Raw genomic sequence first — 18,049 nt, 5'->3', positions numbered from 1 at the left:
GACGTAATATAACAAGTGCTAGAAAAGGAGGTGCGAATAGAGACAGACATTTTACAGACATACACAAACATTTTACAGAACAGACATGATTGTGGACGAACATTTAGACAACTGAACATAGAATGTACATATATATTTATTCATGTCATTTCTGTCGGTCACGTCGATTTGTCCGGTTGAATGGCAGGGTGGTGCAACTCTTCTTTGGGGTTTGTTGGTGAGTGTAGGGCCCGGTTCATTCTTCCTTCCATTTTGTTTCTGATTTCATCTTCATTTCTGTTGTTCGTTCCTTCTGTTATTAGTTCACTGAAGGAAGAATCCAAGACCTGAAACGAAAAGAGAGAGAAAAAAGAGAGTATCTGGTCTTATACACTTGAAAGTTGTTTAATAAGGCTTCCGGGGGTGGGTGGGGGGAGAGAAACACAAAAGAAGAGACGCAAGGTGATTTGCGTTACCCTCTGTGGGATCTTTTTTGCGCTTCACCCTGCTTTGGTTGTTATTTTAGCTTTGCGCAGGACGGAACGTTTCCCTCTTGGTGATAGTTTTGCGCCCCGCCATGCTGTGTGGGTTTTTTTTAATTATTTAGTTTAGATGCCAGATGGTTAAAGTTTCTCTCTAGGAGACATTTTTGCGTTTCATCTGACATATTATTATATGCGTTTTGTCATACCTACTTAATCAATTAAGTCCCAGATAAGCTGAGAGGTCCAATGTCTATCATCTGGGGGTTGGGAAAGCAGAGTATTGAGGCAAAGTGTTTTATCCCTTTCTAGCAATTTATCAACCATTGACTGACGTTCGTCACTTAATTGATAACAATCGACTAATAGGTGTGAATACCGAACAACAAACTGGCTCTTGTTGCTGTCTCTGATTGGTTTATGAAAATGGTTCACTCGACAATATAAGTTGGCCGGTCACCTCTGGCTTGCGGTTGTGGTTTCGATTCCTGGTGTGAGCGTATGTGGCTTGGAAATAGTGGCACCTTCTCAATCTCGTGGGTTTACTCCGGGTACTGCGGTTTCCTCCCACAGGAAAGACCCCTACGCGTGCGCTAAGATAATGAAAAGACAACTTGTCTTTTATATCACCTTCGGTGGAAGCGGACGTTAAACACTAAGAACAACAACAGACGAGCGGATATTCCGCCGAAAATATCTAACATGCTGGATACGAGCGATCGGTCGGGAGAATAGTTCGCTGAGCAGAATCGTCGTCGCCGTGAATGGGCACACGAGGTATTTTTCGAGCGATTTTAAAAATCGGCGCGATCATGCGAACAATTACATAAAAGGATTACTCTCGACTTTAACGTTCATGCCTCATTTCCTGACTAATTTTAGGTAGTATCGATCGTACCAGCCTATATTATATCGACTTTGCCCAAAACGAATATTTGTCTGGACAAATAGCAGCCATTGACTTAAGGACACATATTATTAACAATGCATTTTGCATGTTCCAATACAAGGCGAATGAATACAAATTTAGTGTTATTTAGTTCTAGAACGCATACTTTGCCCCATGCAAGTCACCCACCACTATCGTATTTCATGTTTTATTATTGTATTTTCATCCCTTTTTTTGTTTAGATTTAAAATGAACTATTGGATAATATTGGCAGCCCTTGTGGCAACCGTTTCTTCCCAATATCAATACCCTCCTGTATCAAATGTAGCCCCAGCATACCCTGCTACGTATTACGGATATCCGACGTATGGCTATAATGGCGGATACAACGGAGTCTATAATGGTGGATATAATGGCGGATACAATGGTGGTTTTAATTATTATAATGGAGGTTACCCAGGTGCATATCCCCAAAATGGCGGTGGGTATTATGGTGGATATAATGGAGGATATAACGGTGGTTATAATGATGGCTATAATGGTGGGGATAATGGTGGATACAGCTCTGGCTCTGGAAGCTGGGATGGGTCGTATTCAGACAATTCTGGCGGATGGTCAGGAAGCGGAAGTGGCTCCTATTCTTAAGTTATTAATTGTGTAAGTTGTTAAACTAAATTTATCAGATATTATGTCATCCTTAGCCGCGGATCCAGGCGGTGGTGGGGGTGACATGGATGCCCACTCTCTCCTGGTCAAACTCGGAAATGGATTCTACAGCGTTACATTTCCAAAATTTTCGGGGGTAACCTTCAGTCCCCCATTGTCCGCTCACGATATTATCACTACGACATGGAGATCTGAATATAACAGCCAAAGTTGTAATTACATACAACGATAAACAGTTAACATTCGACGATAAACAGATAAAATTCGACGATAAACAGATAAAATTCGATTCTGTATGCCTGATTTATTTACTCTCTCTTTTTCAGACTACTGGTAATTGATGCTGGAGTAATAGGCATCTGGAATCAATGTAAAATGGTCACCTTGTATTAAAGATATACATGTATATATATATATATTCTGATATATTCATTCGCTTATGGACTGCACCGGGAATTAAGTAATCAACTCGTAGTAATAGACGGTTTAGTAATCAACGCTTAACCGTAGGGAAATGGAACTTCTGGGGAATTAGAAGTTGTGTTGCTAGCCAAATCTCATCGGGTTTTTTTTCCTGTATCTCCAGATTTCTCCCACTATCACTCAATCCCAGAATCCTCTAGGGCAAAATCAATGGTTAGGAATTCGATAATCCGATATCTAAAGGACCTATAGAGGCCAGGCTTACACTAACCCGGTTATAGATGGGGAATCTCGTCCATGTATATAGGATGTGTAGAAACAAAAGACTCAATAAAGAAAACCCATTCATCGTGTTCTTCTTCATGGGGACGACGCTATTCGAAAAAGGCCTAAGGATCCACCAATTCATGTACGATCGCCAACTTGGAATACTTGTTCCTCGGACAAGTGCGCATCGACTTTTGAGAGTAAGGCTACTTGTTATATTTACATGATTTCTGGTAATGTTTACTGTAAAAATCGCACACAATATGACTGATATCAATAATTTGGGAACCAATTCCTGGTTTTACGCCGTCTCAAAATCAAGAATACTTTGCTTTCCAATGTTGACACAACGTGTCCAAACTGCTTAGGGGATTGTTTCTTGTTCCCTAGAGCTGATAGGATTGTTCAGCTCTGGCTATATACGGTATTTTAACTTCACCTGGTTAGTTACTGACAATCATCTTAACAAATGTTTGAAATCTTTAGCCTTGAACTTATCGTACCGCTTATATAAATCTATATATGGCAAAAGAATAGAATGGAAAATTACTGGAAGAAACAAATAAATACCCCACAGCAACCGAAAATAGCAAATTTCTGATACATTTGTGCCATTACAAATTAATATGGGAGGCGGGGCGATATCCAGAGCTGGAAACTTAAAATCGAGCAGGCAATGAAGTATATTCTAAAGCAAAGTAACCCATTTTACAAATATTGAAAAGATTTTATTTTATTCAACAATTAATATGAATTGAAATGTATTATATAATGTAAGGAATAAGTTATTTGATTACTGGTTATGATCGATCGTGTGTGATTTGTTAGCCCATTGTTAGAACATACCGTGAGTACCACACTGACTCACCAACCACGAGATCCAAGGTTCTATCACTGTGCTGGCCGGCAAGGAACGGCGTGTAGGCGTTCTGGTCGTTATAAATGAGGTTCCGTTTTGTGCACGTAAAGGAACCCTTGGAAATTGACGAAGGGTGCGCGAAAACCCTAAATATAGGCAAAAGTATCCCGATAGCAAACAGCATGGTGTATGCCGGTCTCCATTTTTACCCTATTTCAGTTCGCATCAACACTACTTTCATTTTGAAAGAAAATGGTTACGCCTAGGCCTACTTTATGTATAGAATTGCAACTTGTAAGCTTTGCAGGCGCCACCCCATATTGAACGAGAACCGGGCTGGACAAATTTAGATTCCATCCCGGAAAACTATGGCCGATAGGCCAGTATCCTACCGACCCAACCCCACCAATGGATTACAATGAATATTCACTAGAATTTTCAAATTATTAATTCCTGTTACGATATCTGTATATGGTAGTTTAATGTCATTATACTTGTATTACTTACATAGTAAATAACCCTCATAGCGTATCTACATAAAATATATATATATATTACAGTAGTAATCGGTGTATATATACGTCAAAATTAAATGTTGACAAAAATAGTAATTATCGGTATGATTATTTATAACTTAAACCCGTAAATAACTATCCCGAATAAAAACGAATGAACGTAAAAATTTAAAACTTTATTTTGGTATTCTAGGACTGCAGCCAAGCCATGCTTTTGCTGTATTTTTAGGGTAGCCTGGTTCAGCATATCCAAAATCGTCGTCGTATCGCCAGTAACTGAAAGAAATATTACAAATGTTTTCGGCTTAAAAAGAGTTATCTCCCATGCACCATCTCTATGTATCATCTACTTATTTTACAAAGGCGATAGAATTGGAATGATTGATGAATGAAATGGAGTTTAGTGTTCTTTATTGTGCAATTGATGCCAGTAATCTGAGAATCGTTTCTCGGTTGTTTGGGGGGATTAGTTTCGTAAAACAACGACTTGACCAGAAAAGATCTATTTCACTTAAAGGAGCTAAATCGCTAACATTTGGGACCTAGAAATTGACAAAAGTGGGTTGCAACGCATATAATACTGTAATGTGAATGTATATAAACTGATTTACATTCAATGGTTTACGTTGTTACTCCAATTTCAAATCAGTTATGTTTGGCGAATTAAGCCAGCAGTCTCAAGCGAGTGCAAATTTCTAGCGTCTGGTTAATCCAGTCTACATACGCCGTTTGATTTGGTGCAATGTGTCTAGCCTCGTCCATCGAGTCTCTTGATACATCTGGGGCTGAAGCGCATTATGGTACACGATTCGTGTACCAATGGTAAAATGTTTATTTTGTCTTAAATATTGGATATCAAAAGCCCATCTTTTTCCGGTAAGATCCCAACATGAATGTTGATTTAATTTGACAAATAAATCGTGTTTTCAATGTTGAAGATTTTGGATAATATTGAGTTAGAGACTTGGCTCCTTTAAGAAGGATAATAAAATAACTCGTTAGAACTTACATTCTACCCTTAAAGAAATAGGTTGTTCCGTAATTGTCACGGAAAGCGGCAGCAATCCCAGGTCTTAATCCGCGCCAGAACTCTGTTATCGTTCTTTCATAGCCGGTCGGTGTACTTGTCATGGTTTCAGACCAAGCTGTATAACTATTTCTCTACACAAAAAACAACAATTTGTGTGACTTTATATTTTATTAATTCTAATCCATGTAATTCTTAGATTGAAATTTCTTTTTATTTAATTCCTAGCTTTCATTTTCTGACAAAAATTAGTTCAGGAATATTATTTTTCTGATTCCCAAAAAGGAGTATGAAAAAACCAATCTGATTAAAACACAGATCTATAATGGCGTGAATCATTCGAATACACCATTATGCGTTTAGGTGTTCCGAGTAGCTATTCGGAAATAAAACTTTTGCCTTGTTTTGTTTTCTATCACTGCGAATGTATATCTATAGTTCCACCAGCCATGCGATTAGAATTCGATTTGTAGCGTTAAAACGATTAAATAATAATATTATATAACACCAAAGTCATCTCACCTTAAACAGATATATTATATTATCACTATACTGAAAGGCCGCTTTAACACCATTAAAAGCCCTGGGTAATCTTTTTGGATAACCTCTATCCATTCTGAATCCAGTAAATCGCCATAGTCTACTCCCTATTAAATAGTGAATGTAAACATGTGGAAATGTAATTATTGAATAATTTTATTCAGATGAATAAAATAACGCACGAGGAATATGTAATTATTGAATAATTTTATTTATCTAAACAATTTAACGCGTGTGGAATATGAAACTATTTAATATTTTTATTTATCTGAATAATATAACGCATTCGAATATATTGTAATTATTGAATAATTTTTTTATCTGAAAAATTTAACGCATTTGGAATATGAAACTATTTAATAACTTTGTGTATCTGAATAATTGAATGCGTTACTTTCGATAGTAATACTACTAATACGGAAACGCAGCAAAATCTGTTAGTTATGTGTATAGGCAATTCACTCAAATAATTTTGACTTTTATGCATTAGTCAAATTTCGAGCTGCATAATTCTACAAACACCTGACTTTATTCAAATGGTGTATATATTCAAAATGTCTCTCAACTTCTCGTTATTTGTAATCGCAAATAGGCTTACCTGTATATTGGCAAACTATTCATTTATTATTTCCATAATTAATAAGAAAAACGTGGAATGTCGGACCTAATCAAATAAAAAATAGTCGGGCACAAATGATGATATTTCTACCTTTGAACATGTATAGTTTTCTGTTTATTCTGTCATAAACGACCGCACCAGGGCTTTTCGGAGCTCTTGGGAATACACGTCTGGTAAGTTTGGGGAATCCCGGTGCAACACCATTGCCATTGAGTTGATATATTTTTGAACCTTTAAACGCATATGTATTGCGATCATGAGCTAAAATAAATACAAAAGAATAAATAAACAAAAACAAATATGAAGAATACAAATATTCTCAATATTGTATGACTTTTAAAGGTAATCCATTTTGGCGGTCCTGTGCATATGTAATTTTTCTGTATGTATAAGGACTAGGATTTTCAAAAAAAACTATATACATTACCAACGACTATATCATCGAATCTTAGATTACAATGTCGACCAGTTGGACGAGATGGCCTTCGAGTAATAGGTCGCCGTGTTGGTCTTGGGCGTGCTGTAGTTCTCGCCGGTTGACGACGGGATGCACCTTGAAATAAAAATATTTTGAAACATTATACGCACGAATCTCTTATGCCATAATCGTTGTTAGTGTAAACTAGTTAAAGGACACTATTGGTGCCAGTCATTATCACATATGTGATAGAACTGGTTAAACACGTTCCAAATACTATTTTATCACAGGGATCATTGCTATGATAGATGCGTAATCAATCCTTGAACAATCGGAAGTGACGAACGCAAAAGGAAACCACGAGTTATCCCTCTATATAACTGACTGAAGTGACGGGTGACAACAGATACATGGGCGAATTTCTGCTCACTAATAATTCCTTCGAAGACCAAAAGTTGTTGTGTGAGACTGTGAAAGGATATCTGGCAATTCATAAAAAAATTGACTGTCACTAGATAAGAGAACATGAAAGAAAAATAGAAAAGGTCCGTGCATTACCATGTTTTTATAAGTATAGAATTAATAAACACACGTGAATGTACGGACTGTTTCTATTGTTCTCGTGTTCTCTTATCTAATGACATTCAATTACTTTTTTGAATTGTCAGATATACTCTTACAGTCTAATATAACAACTGTTGGTCAGTAAGCATACCATGACGTGATAAAGATACAATTGCATGTATGATCATGAGTCTAATCTATTGTCGGGGGGTATATAACTAGGAGTTTGCTGACAGTTAGACAGACGTCTAGAGAGAGGAGGAGAAACGCAGATATGAGACGAGCGGGGAGAAGAGGGGCTTGGACGAGTTCTTGGACTCATCCGAGTTCAGCCGCTGTCTTGGCAGAGGGGCGGAATTGTGGATTTAATATAGTTATATGTGTTCCTGTCGTAGTCTAGTTCCCGATGTAGTTTAGTATCTATGTAACTGTTTGATATTCTGTTCCGATGTAAATAAATCATATATTTACTAAACTGATATCTGTTATCACTAAGATAGTGTTACACAGAAACAACACTAGACGACCAAGGGCTGTTCCAAAATATGTAGTAAGAAACGATGCATGGGTTATACGCCGGATGTGGCGACCGGTTTAGCGTCTTCCGCTCTCCACGTCCGACAGACGACCCATGGTGCTACGACATACCGCCATTAAACAAAACCAGCCAATCACGTGTGGTTTCAAGATTGCAAGACATACTACATTAATAATACATGTCTGAGTAAAACATCGAATATATATTTTAAAAAAAGGTAATCATGGTTTACCTTATCTCCCTCTAGACAGAGTAGATTTTGTTGTATGGAAGGTCATAGCTACCAAAATATGTTATAAACAATATTATAATTTGTCGGGTGTATTATGCCATAATATCTTGATCGGCCTATTCCATTGGACTCGCAAAGCACACAATATCCGATTAGCATCTGACCAGATCCTTCGATCCCCTATGTATTCTAAATAATTTTGATATAAAACTAATGTGATACTTACTTTTAGACATATATTTTTATTTATATTGCTAACATAAGCAAATATTTTAAAGTCTTAGACCAGATCGTTTATACAGAAAAGTGAGATATCAGAGATAGCAAGTGAGACACACGTGGTATATCCACACACTTCATTATGTTTTCTTTCTTACCATATAAGGTCTGTATTCCTCGCTTATCGTCAAATTCTAGTTTATAATTGGGATCATAACCCTGGTAGTAAGGCGCCATTAAAGCCGTTGGTGAACTAGAGTGACCAAGGCCAAGAGCATGGCCGAATTCATGTGCAGCAACAATTTCTAGGTTTGATCCAGCATCTCGATTAGCTGTCCATTCTTCGTCCTCATCAAAGTGTGTATCACCACTGAGAGCCTGGTTTCCAGGAAAGAACGCATGTGCTAACGTACCACCTGGAAAATGGCGATAAATATGCTTTCTAGTTCCATTTTTAAAAAATATAACAACAACAAAAAAAAACAAATACACAAAAAATGAAATTGATTTTAAATATGCATATCCGAGAGAATAGAGCAAAGACTACCTATTTATGTTCTTGAAAAAACGACCATTGATTTAAGACATTACACTCAAGAAGAGTTGTAAATGAGAAAGTATAAATGGTCTGGTGTATGCATGGCACACGTAAATAAAGGATTTGACATGGCGGAATAAGTTAGAATTAAATTGCAGAATTAAATTGAACGAAGGCACACGGGGTAAATTCAGAAGTTAGTAACGTGGGTGTCCACCTCTACCAGTGATCTTATATTGTTAATTTCGGAATTGCAAGTGTAGCTTTCAAACGACAATTAGAATCATCCATTTAAAAAAAAAGTTTTCATTGCGTCTCAGAATATGATATTGACCTACACTAAACACACTGACCTACCTCGTCCATCAAATGAGTTTTCATTACCATCACCATGACTATAGCGCCCAAAATTTATATCAATATCAGCTTCTCCACGTGTAACTTCCCGGAAATTTAGAGGTGTTTCATCTGCCCATTTCTGAAAGGCATTTCTGAAAGCTCTCCTGGAATGGTCGGTAATCAGAGCTGTGAATATTTGGTGAAGAGGCAAAACATTGTCAGAACTGTGAATATTTGGTGAAGAGGCTAAACATTGTCAAAACTGCCCAACAATGACAATCTTATTAAACCCAGAGTTCTGATTCACCACTTCTCATGTATTTGTAGATAACAGTTTTTGTTTCACGCCTGTACTAGTTCTAATTGATATCGTGCCGGACAATCAGGTACGTGTGTAGAAGCAAGATTACTCCTTTATCTCGAAACTCGTATAGTTCCCGATTATGGTGTGGGGGGGGGGGGGGGGTAAAGTGGCAATCTGCCGAAGAAACGTCCGTCATATATAAAAACCCAAGACTAACATTCTGTCTTTGTCTCAGTGGATCGGTGTATGAATTGAGTTTTTATGAGTGATAATATTATGGTTATGGCGCTATTTAAAAATAAATAGTTTTGAAATATTTCCAACTCAGATATTCGCGTAATATTAATAATGTTTAAAGTACATGTAGTTCTGGATCATCAGGTTTATTTTATCCATGTATCTTTAAAGATACATTATGTGCGGTTTAGATAAAGAGCTGAGAGTTCTCGCTATAATAGTTTAAAAATAGAAAATGAAAATGGAATATTATATTGAAAATGTTAGTCAAATTACTTTATTCGGAGCGGAGTTATGAAAATTGGAAGTTTTGATAAAAATAGCGTAGTCTCGATATTTACTGCTACCATTGTTGCGATAAAAAACAAAGCCTCGATTATCCAAGTTTACACGACCACCTGATTGTCTACGGAGTTGAATATTGCTCTCAATGGAATACATTGTCTATTTAATAATTTATATAACATTTGGGGTGAAAATAAAGACCAGCAATAGGCAGATTTAGCTCTTACATAATGCATCTTTAAAAGCCTCGAGAAACTTACTTTTGTGTAGTACCACCTAGTTGACGGGTATATCCAATTATTTTATAGGTTATATCGTTCTTTTTCCATTTATAACCTGGCAAATAAGAAGTACCACACATAAATAATATGTATTCCTACCACAATTAAGCACACATGCCACATATACGCTCCATCCCACTATGTTTAGGGTTGTAGGACGAGCGAAGAGGCAAATTCACAGTTCATATACGTAGAAATGTTGTGTAATCCCAGCCCCCCCCCCCCCCAGTAATTTGGCCGCAAGTACTCCTTTCTCCGGGTTATTACACGCAAGTAATTATGCGGTTAGATACAACAAGGTCTGATTTTAACATAGAAGTGAGGCTCCTAGAACGTAAACTTATTTGGTATCTATGACAGATTAGGTAATTAAAAAAACGACGGGATAGAGTATTTTCACTCTCTTTCCTTGTGTCCCTTATCCATCAAATAATTGACTGCTATCAGTTATGACCAGTTAAAACAAGCAGTTGCCGTGCACACCTCTTGTGAAGTAGCGTCAGGGTAAAAAAAAAGTTCACGGCATAATGTTTGCATTTTCATTGAACACATATCCAAGGCTGTTCAGAAGTGAAAAAATGAAAATCTTCTATAAACAAAATTCGAAAATATGCCAAATATGCGATATTCTGACATTCATTCTTGAAATTACTTGACAATTGAAGCAATGTAGTAAAATGCATATATACAATTTATCATAGACGAGATATTATGTGAAAATCGGATACTCCCGCCAAGTTCTGACGTCACTAGGAGTCCGGAAAATATGATTGGCACCTTGTGCGTATACGCACACGTTACGTGTGCTGGGAACAATATGAAATCACACATTCTAATAGTTTCTTATTGTAATCCTTATGAATCAGGTTCCTTTTGTGACCGCTTCCAACCCATAAGGCTTTGAAATCTGAATGCTTTGGAAATGATTTGGACGGTACCTACAAAGAGTCGATTGCTAGGTTTGAGGCGGCGTATGATGCACTGGGCATTCCAAGAACAAGCAAATGTCACACAGTGATAGACCACATTCCACAGTATTTGGACCGCCAATCAGCAAGGCCTGGGAAGGAACTTGGCAGGTGGTCTGAACAGGCATCTGAATCGGTACATTCAGATTTCAATGCCTTATGGGATGGAAACGGTTATAAAAGGAACCTGATTCATAATGATTACGAAAAGAAACTATTGGAATGTGTGATTTCATATTGTTCCCAGCCCCCTCGCCTAAAGTCCTAGGATGCCCCCCTCCCCTCCACCAACCAAGAATTGCTTTCGTCAGGTCTGAATCTCGTCACGGGTCTGATAAAGGGTAAAGTAATTTGCACGAACGTTCATTAATCTACTTTATACGACTCATAAATAGAACATTAAAACATGCATTTTCTAATATATTGGCTAGAATTATATTTGGATTTATAACAGCTACATATACTTTGAAACACAAACCTGGGGCATAATACTGAAGTGGCTGGGTGGGGTCATGTTGCCTGTCGCCATTATGACTATGGGGTTGTCTTTGGTGGGGCTGTATGACGTCAGGTAACCCACATCGAGGTTGCTGCATTTTCTGAAAGGTTTCCCTATCTAAAATTCCTGTTGGTTGTAAGCCATTGAAACGTTGAAATTCTCTGTAATGCAAAGTCACGCCAAGTTTACATACTGATTATAAAATCAATTTGTCTATTTGTAATGTGTGCATTGGAATTTAATTGCCAAGTCTATTTCATTATGCGGGGGGTTGGATGGCCAAATGGTTAGCGTGAGCGCACTGTATCATAATGTCTGTCATTGAGTCAACTGGCGTGGTTTCGATTCCCCGGTTGTACATGACAAGGAGTAGGGTGGCCTGTCCAACCTCGTGGGTTTTCTCCGTGTCCTCCGGTTTTCTCCCACTGCTCTCTCTCTCTCTCTCTCTCTCTCTGTTTTATTATGCAACTATATTGTAAAATATCCCAGGTTCTGACGCATGTGAAAATCGCAATGATACACTGTACATTCAAATAGGTTTTCATATTGTTTATGTATTACTGGAACATTGTGGATATTATATATTAATACTAGAATAATAATCATATTGTGTATAATGTTGTGTTTGTGTATTACTGAAGTATTGTGCATATTATTAATACGAGAATTATAATAATAAGGGCAACGCCAACCTGATTCCCTCTGATCTTGTTTCTTCAGCATGGTGTTGACCAGCTGATAAATCATCAAGATAACCAAATTTACTTAAAAAACTCTGAAATGTGTAGTAAATATAAAAAATGTATAATGACAAATAATAAGAGGCCAAACACAAATTGTCAGTCATAGATTATTCCTTACAATTAGTGATGAGCACAAATTGTGAATCACAGATAAATCTATTATGAGTTCCAGTTATAACGCGCGCAAATAATCAGTGATGACCACAGATTTGTTCGGAATTTAAATGTACAAAATACTTTTCGAACTCACAAATACTCAGTAATGAGCACAAATTAACCATCACCGATTAATTGCTATCAGTTTCAGTAATAATTAACCTAGGGAAATTCCTATTTTTGTTAGACAAGCAAAATAAATAGAAAAACGTTGGTTCTCCTATAATTCTACCTTACATTTAATTATTGTTTTTGTACATATTGTATATTATTGTACTGTCATATCTTTTGATTCGTTGACTTAAAGAAATTAATAAAGAACTTGAACACATAATTGTTAGTAATTCAGATGCACAACTTATAGTTGATCATTTGTAAGTTCGCCTTGTCATACAATCAGCAACATATTCTTATTATGAGTTCAGTGTTAAGCACCAATCGCCCATTATCATCTAATATACGTATCATCTAAATTATTCAAAACATAGATAATATTATACTTACGTCGGGGTCAAAGTTGTCGCCTGTTTGTCTTTTAACAAGAACGCGGTTTCCATCGGATGGAAATCCATTAAGATAATTTACGAATAATCCGAATATCAAAAAAGTTTTTAGCATTGTGCAAAGAAAACTTTTGTGATCTGCACAAGCAATGGTTAAAATAATTTGAAATAGATAAAGTGTAGATTCCTATTCGGAAACACTCAACTATATCATAACTGTGGTATCTTAAGGTCACACCCGTGGACCTCGTATTGTGAATTATAGCAACTCAAATATTTGCGTAATGTTTGTTTGATTTCAAGGTTAAAGGTCACATAAGTTGTGTGAATGGCTTTTATAGCAGATTAAATGCTATTTTGAATGAATTTGCGTCAAACTCGGTCATATATTATTCAGCAAGTTTTACCCAAACAACATATTTATTATTTCTCTAGTTTTAATTGTATACTGGTAATTAACACTTACTGCTGGATGTAATAATTCCCATCGTTCAGACTCGTGTACTTAAAGTTAAACAACCCTTTAGTCATTGCAGATTGTTTCCAAAACCAAGCTAGTTATGTGAACTGAGAAGATCGAGAACATGAGATATGAGCAGATCGAGAACATGAGATATCCTTGCAACAGGGTCTAGTGATATCGTTTACTGTCGGCTGACATCCCCCACACCACAAAAACACACACACACCCACCACTGACCTCATAATTAATATCATTGTTAAGTATTTTGACGGTTTCCAATATCAGTTGTTTATTCATATATCTAGTATAATACAATTATATCGACCATAAAGACATTACAAGTTCATGAATACAAACCACGAGGTGACAAGGTAGTTTAATAACAGACAATGTGGACTTTACGAGAAAACAGTAAGCATATTCTGCCGCGCTTCCGACACTCACCATTACTATAAGACATATAACTTGTTCTTCTGTAGTACTGCACCCTGCACGTTTCAAGTCAGTAGCTTGAAGCGTATATATGGTATTAGTGTCAGTGGCTTGTGGCACGAAGTAACAGTATATTGTCGCATACATAATATATTATGTCAACGCTTGGGCGACATAATATATTGTGTTGACGCTCCAAGCGTGTTAGCATATTAGACCTGTAGACTCAGTGGAATGTACGCGTCATCAGAGCCATAGAAAGTGTCCCTGTAAATAAAAGAGGGCATCCTTATCAGAAAAAGGGCACCTGTGATGTCAGAATTTAAAAAAAGGGCACTTTTCTTTCGGATTAGGGTAAGGGTTAGGGTTAGGGTTAGGACACAGAAAAGAGAGAAAAAACAGAAAAGAAAAAAACAAGCATTCATTGGTTATCAAAGCGCCAATTAAATCTATCGTTGCAAGTTCATGCCTAGTCACCTCCATCCTAGTTCCAAGCGTTGACATAATATATTATATCGCCCAAGCGTTGACATAATATATTATGTATGCGACAATATACTGTTACTTCGTGCCACAAGCCACTGACACTAATACCATATATACGCTTCAAGCTACTGACTTGAAACGTATCGCCTGAGTACTGAACCTTTTGTAAGAGTTGTGTCGATTTTCTGTTGTCTAGAAATCCTGATACATACTACAGTCATTGTTCGGATGGGAGGCAACGTTTTACAATAATGCAGCATCTAACATTTAACGCAAGTACAATGTCATAATTGTTCTTTGGGGACAAACATTAAACTACTAGTACTACGATGACTTCAGAGGAAATAAAATGAAATTGAGTTTAACGTCCTCAGAGGAAATGAATCGGTTAAAAAGAGGGAATTGTAATAATAACGATATGAACACATACCGTATTAATCATCATAACTCAATTACATCATTTACTATGTACCGTTTCTTGTACCTCCTATACACATTGACATTAATAATTTCTTACTTCTGCAAGCGCGTTTCCTTTTGGGTAACGCCTTTTGGAGCTCTTTTCCCCTTGTCAGTGATTCAGGACGGAGGGCCTGACAAGGACAGCTGTCTAGTCGTTCGGATGGGACGGAAAACCGAGGTCCCGTGTACATATTGGCGTGCACGTAAAAGATCCCTTGGCAGTTGGATTCGATATAAGAGTAGGCCGTAGCGCCGCTGCCCGGGCAAAATTTCCCGCATAGCACACTGTATGGCGTATGCCCGTCTTCATTAACCCAGTTTAGTAGCAGAACAGTAGGACGTTAAACCCCATTTCATTTCATTTCCTTTTGGAGCTACAAAGGGAGGACATAATATCGAAAACACAATTAAATTGAGGGTTTCTACCATTACAAAAATATCTTATTTGTGATGTGATGGAATAATTCGTGTATGTGACAAATAAATAACAACTAATAGGTAACAAACAAAGAGTGGGATTTTTAGACGTGTGATGAAAGTGCGTTTGAATTAGACAAATTCGTAGTGTATGTAATATATCCTCTTCACAAAGGTTTCCCTTTAATATTTTTAGATCCTATACATTGTATATTACCCTCTCTGGAAATATATATCTAATTGTGTTAATAGCATTTGTGTTTGTACATGTCTTGTATATTAAACACAAATCTCAGTTTAATATGTTTATTTGCACATCTTATTAAATAAGTTAAATAACATTTTAGCATATATTTTATCCTAATTTTTTTAGATATCTGCATTATTATAACTTCGTAGTCAACCATTGCTGATACAACTGGCATCACTCAAACGAGGCAACATTTTGGTTAGACTGAGGAAAAGTTTTCGTTTAAAAACGAGTTTAGGACAGCAAATTATCATTTTCAAAATTAAAGAGTAGGATATGTTATTTGTTCACGTTAAAAGTTCGTTTCTATTTTGGAATGAAATCATATCTCTAATCAAATAAATCTTCCTGAGTCCATCACTTTCGCTTCGATGATTTTTTTGATTAATAAAGTTTAACGCGGCAAAAAATATTGGCAGTTTGGTTAATTTATTGAATTTGTTCTTGTCGAACTAACATTTATCTTTCATCAAGTTGATCCATTAGTTTTAGTGGCAACAGTCAAACAGCAATAGCCGTCAAATCAGAATGCTAGATTACATTACTAAGGCACTCGACTGTTAAAGTTGCTGCTAAATGCCGCTGAACAAACTGAAAGCTAACAGTGAAACGTAAACAGTGAACATCAAATTTATATTCATCGAGGCTTGTCATTATTTAATCGATAATATCCAGATGAGATATAAAATAAAATTTGAACAAATACATATTTGAAATATTTCAATGTCTACAGCCTCATCCATTTATGTAAGATGAATTGGGGGAACTGTTAATGACAGAGTGTGATATATATATATAGAGAAAATGGAAAGCTCATGAAAACATTAACACAAATTTCGGCCCATTTGATAAAAACAATCTAATGTAATAAATGGATTGATGGTTGGTACCATATTTTTATTGACTTGGTATGACTTTACCCATGTTTTTTTATGTTTCAGGGTTGTACATATATATATTCCAGAAATTATCGTCTGGTTTTATATGCTGTGTTCGAATAGGAAATGAGAAATTGTATATACAGCAAATAATGATTTTGGGTGTTTAATAGTACTTTCTAACCGTAACAAAGCGCTTGCCATGTCTTAAAATCTCTTTCCCGAAAACTTTAGGAAGGTATATGATAGACATACTTATCAAATCACACACTGAAAATATTTCATTTTTTATGAGACACCTAAGCCAGTTACGGGATCGTTTACATGAGTAGTTTATTTGCATTTTGGTGTTTGATTTGCGCTTTTTAACCAATTTGTATCAATGTATACCTCGCAAGATCTGCGATAGTGCTCTTTAACTCATCCATCCCAACCACTGTAGTCAAGATAAAACATGTAATCATAAATGCATGAATTATCAGGCGAAGGACATTTTTAATAGAGATATCGAATGACAGCATCAAGTCTTATACATTAACGATATTCTAAAGAAACATTGAATAGAAACTTCAGACCTTTGCATTAAAGAAAGTGCTAAGAAAAGAGAATATATTACTAGCGATTTATTTTTGGTAACGTAATACATCAATGTTTGGAATCATGGCCTGTCAACTTTCTATTGATGAAAGTCAGGGAAATGGAACGAAAATGAAAGACAAATATTTAGCGGGCGAGTTCTAGTATTCTGGTACTTTATTTAATAGGAAATGGGCAGGCGGGAAATCTAAACTGACTTGTTTCCAATCAAAACCCACAAGTCTGATTGGTTTTAGTCTGATTCATAACATTCATTATCAATTTGTCTTTGGTGTAATAACTACGCTTTTCTAATTCTTCAACTGCTCGTGTATCGGCACGCAAATTGTATGCCACTTCATCAGTCTAACGGGATATTGTCATTTTTCAGTCGCGCAAAAGATGAGTTATATGATTACCTTTGGCCCTAAAATCAAACATTTCGTAATTGGTATCGACCTCGTGGCGTCGATTGGGTAGAAGAACCGTCCTATATTGATTCTAGTGGTCTGTAAAAAGCCGTGATTAACTCTAATGTAGTTAACGGACCATACAAATAACACTTGTTTAAACTTTCCAGGCACAAGAAGCAATTTTTATTAGGCTGTCTTGTTTCTCGTATGGAGAATGAACGTGATTAAATGTTGTAAAAGGATTCAAAGATTTGTCGTTTTTCTTTCCAAGAGGAAGATTTGATGCAAAGCCCTGCATTAGCCTTTTTTTACTCCCTTCCATTAAATTACTTTATGAAATTATGTATTTTTTTCTTTCACTTGAATGAGTTTGTGTAGTAACTGGAAGGAAATCAGTCCGTTATAAATAATGTAATATAATATAATAAACAAAAATATTTTTACTCGAGCATTTTATTTTTGAATTAGAAGAACTTGCAGTGCTTTTTTTTGTTATTTGAACAAAAAAGTGTTTATAATATTCATCATGGAATCTGTTGAATTTTCGTTTCCGAATATTAGAACAAATCTAACAAAATTGCT

At 36.3% G+C, this 18,049-nt stretch overlaps 1 protein-coding gene across 1 annotated transcript; it reads right to left on the bottom strand.

Annotated features, from left to right (window-relative positions):
- Positions 1 to 3,423: 3,423 nt before the first annotated feature.
- LOC126823926 (matrix metalloproteinase-24) lies at positions 3,424 to 13,294 on the bottom strand. The gene is made up of 11 exons (XM_050553000.1): positions 13,092 to 13,294; positions 12,381 to 12,463; positions 11,668 to 11,849; positions 10,201 to 10,276; positions 9,133 to 9,278; positions 8,396 to 8,653; positions 6,694 to 6,819; positions 6,357 to 6,527; positions 5,630 to 5,754; positions 5,090 to 5,241; positions 3,424 to 4,356 (listed from the first exon to the last, which is right to left on the bottom strand). The coding sequence occupies exons 1-11, from the start codon at positions 13,203 to 13,205 to the stop codon at positions 4,257 to 4,259; spliced, it is 1,533 nt and encodes a 510-aa protein (XP_050408957.1). The 5' UTR covers positions 13,206 to 13,294; the 3' UTR covers positions 3,424 to 4,256.
- Between the last annotated feature and the right edge of the window lie 4,755 nt (positions 13,295 to 18,049).

The sequence above is a fragment of the Patella vulgata genome, chromosome 6, assembly GCF_932274485.2.
Source record: "Patella vulgata chromosome 6, xgPatVulg1.2, whole genome shotgun sequence".
In the NCBI taxonomy this organism is placed as follows: domain Eukaryota; kingdom Metazoa; phylum Mollusca; class Gastropoda; family Patellidae; genus Patella; species Patella vulgata.
Note: the sequence above shows the minus strand (reverse complement) of the source record. Positions and strands in the feature narration are given on the sequence as shown.

Coding starts and splice junctions, on each gene's coding strand:
- LOC126823926 (XM_050553000.1), bottom strand. CDS start 13,205: ATGCTAAAAACTTTTTTGATATTCGGATTATTCGTAAATTATCTTAAT. Junction 8,654..9,132: donor AAACTCATTTGATGGACGAG/GTAGGTCAGTGT, acceptor GCCATTTTCCAG/GTGGTACGTTAGCACATGCG. Junction 4,357..5,089: donor TATTTCTTTAAGGGTAGAAT/GTAAGTTCTAAC, acceptor TATTTCTTTCAG/TTACTGGCGATACGACGACG.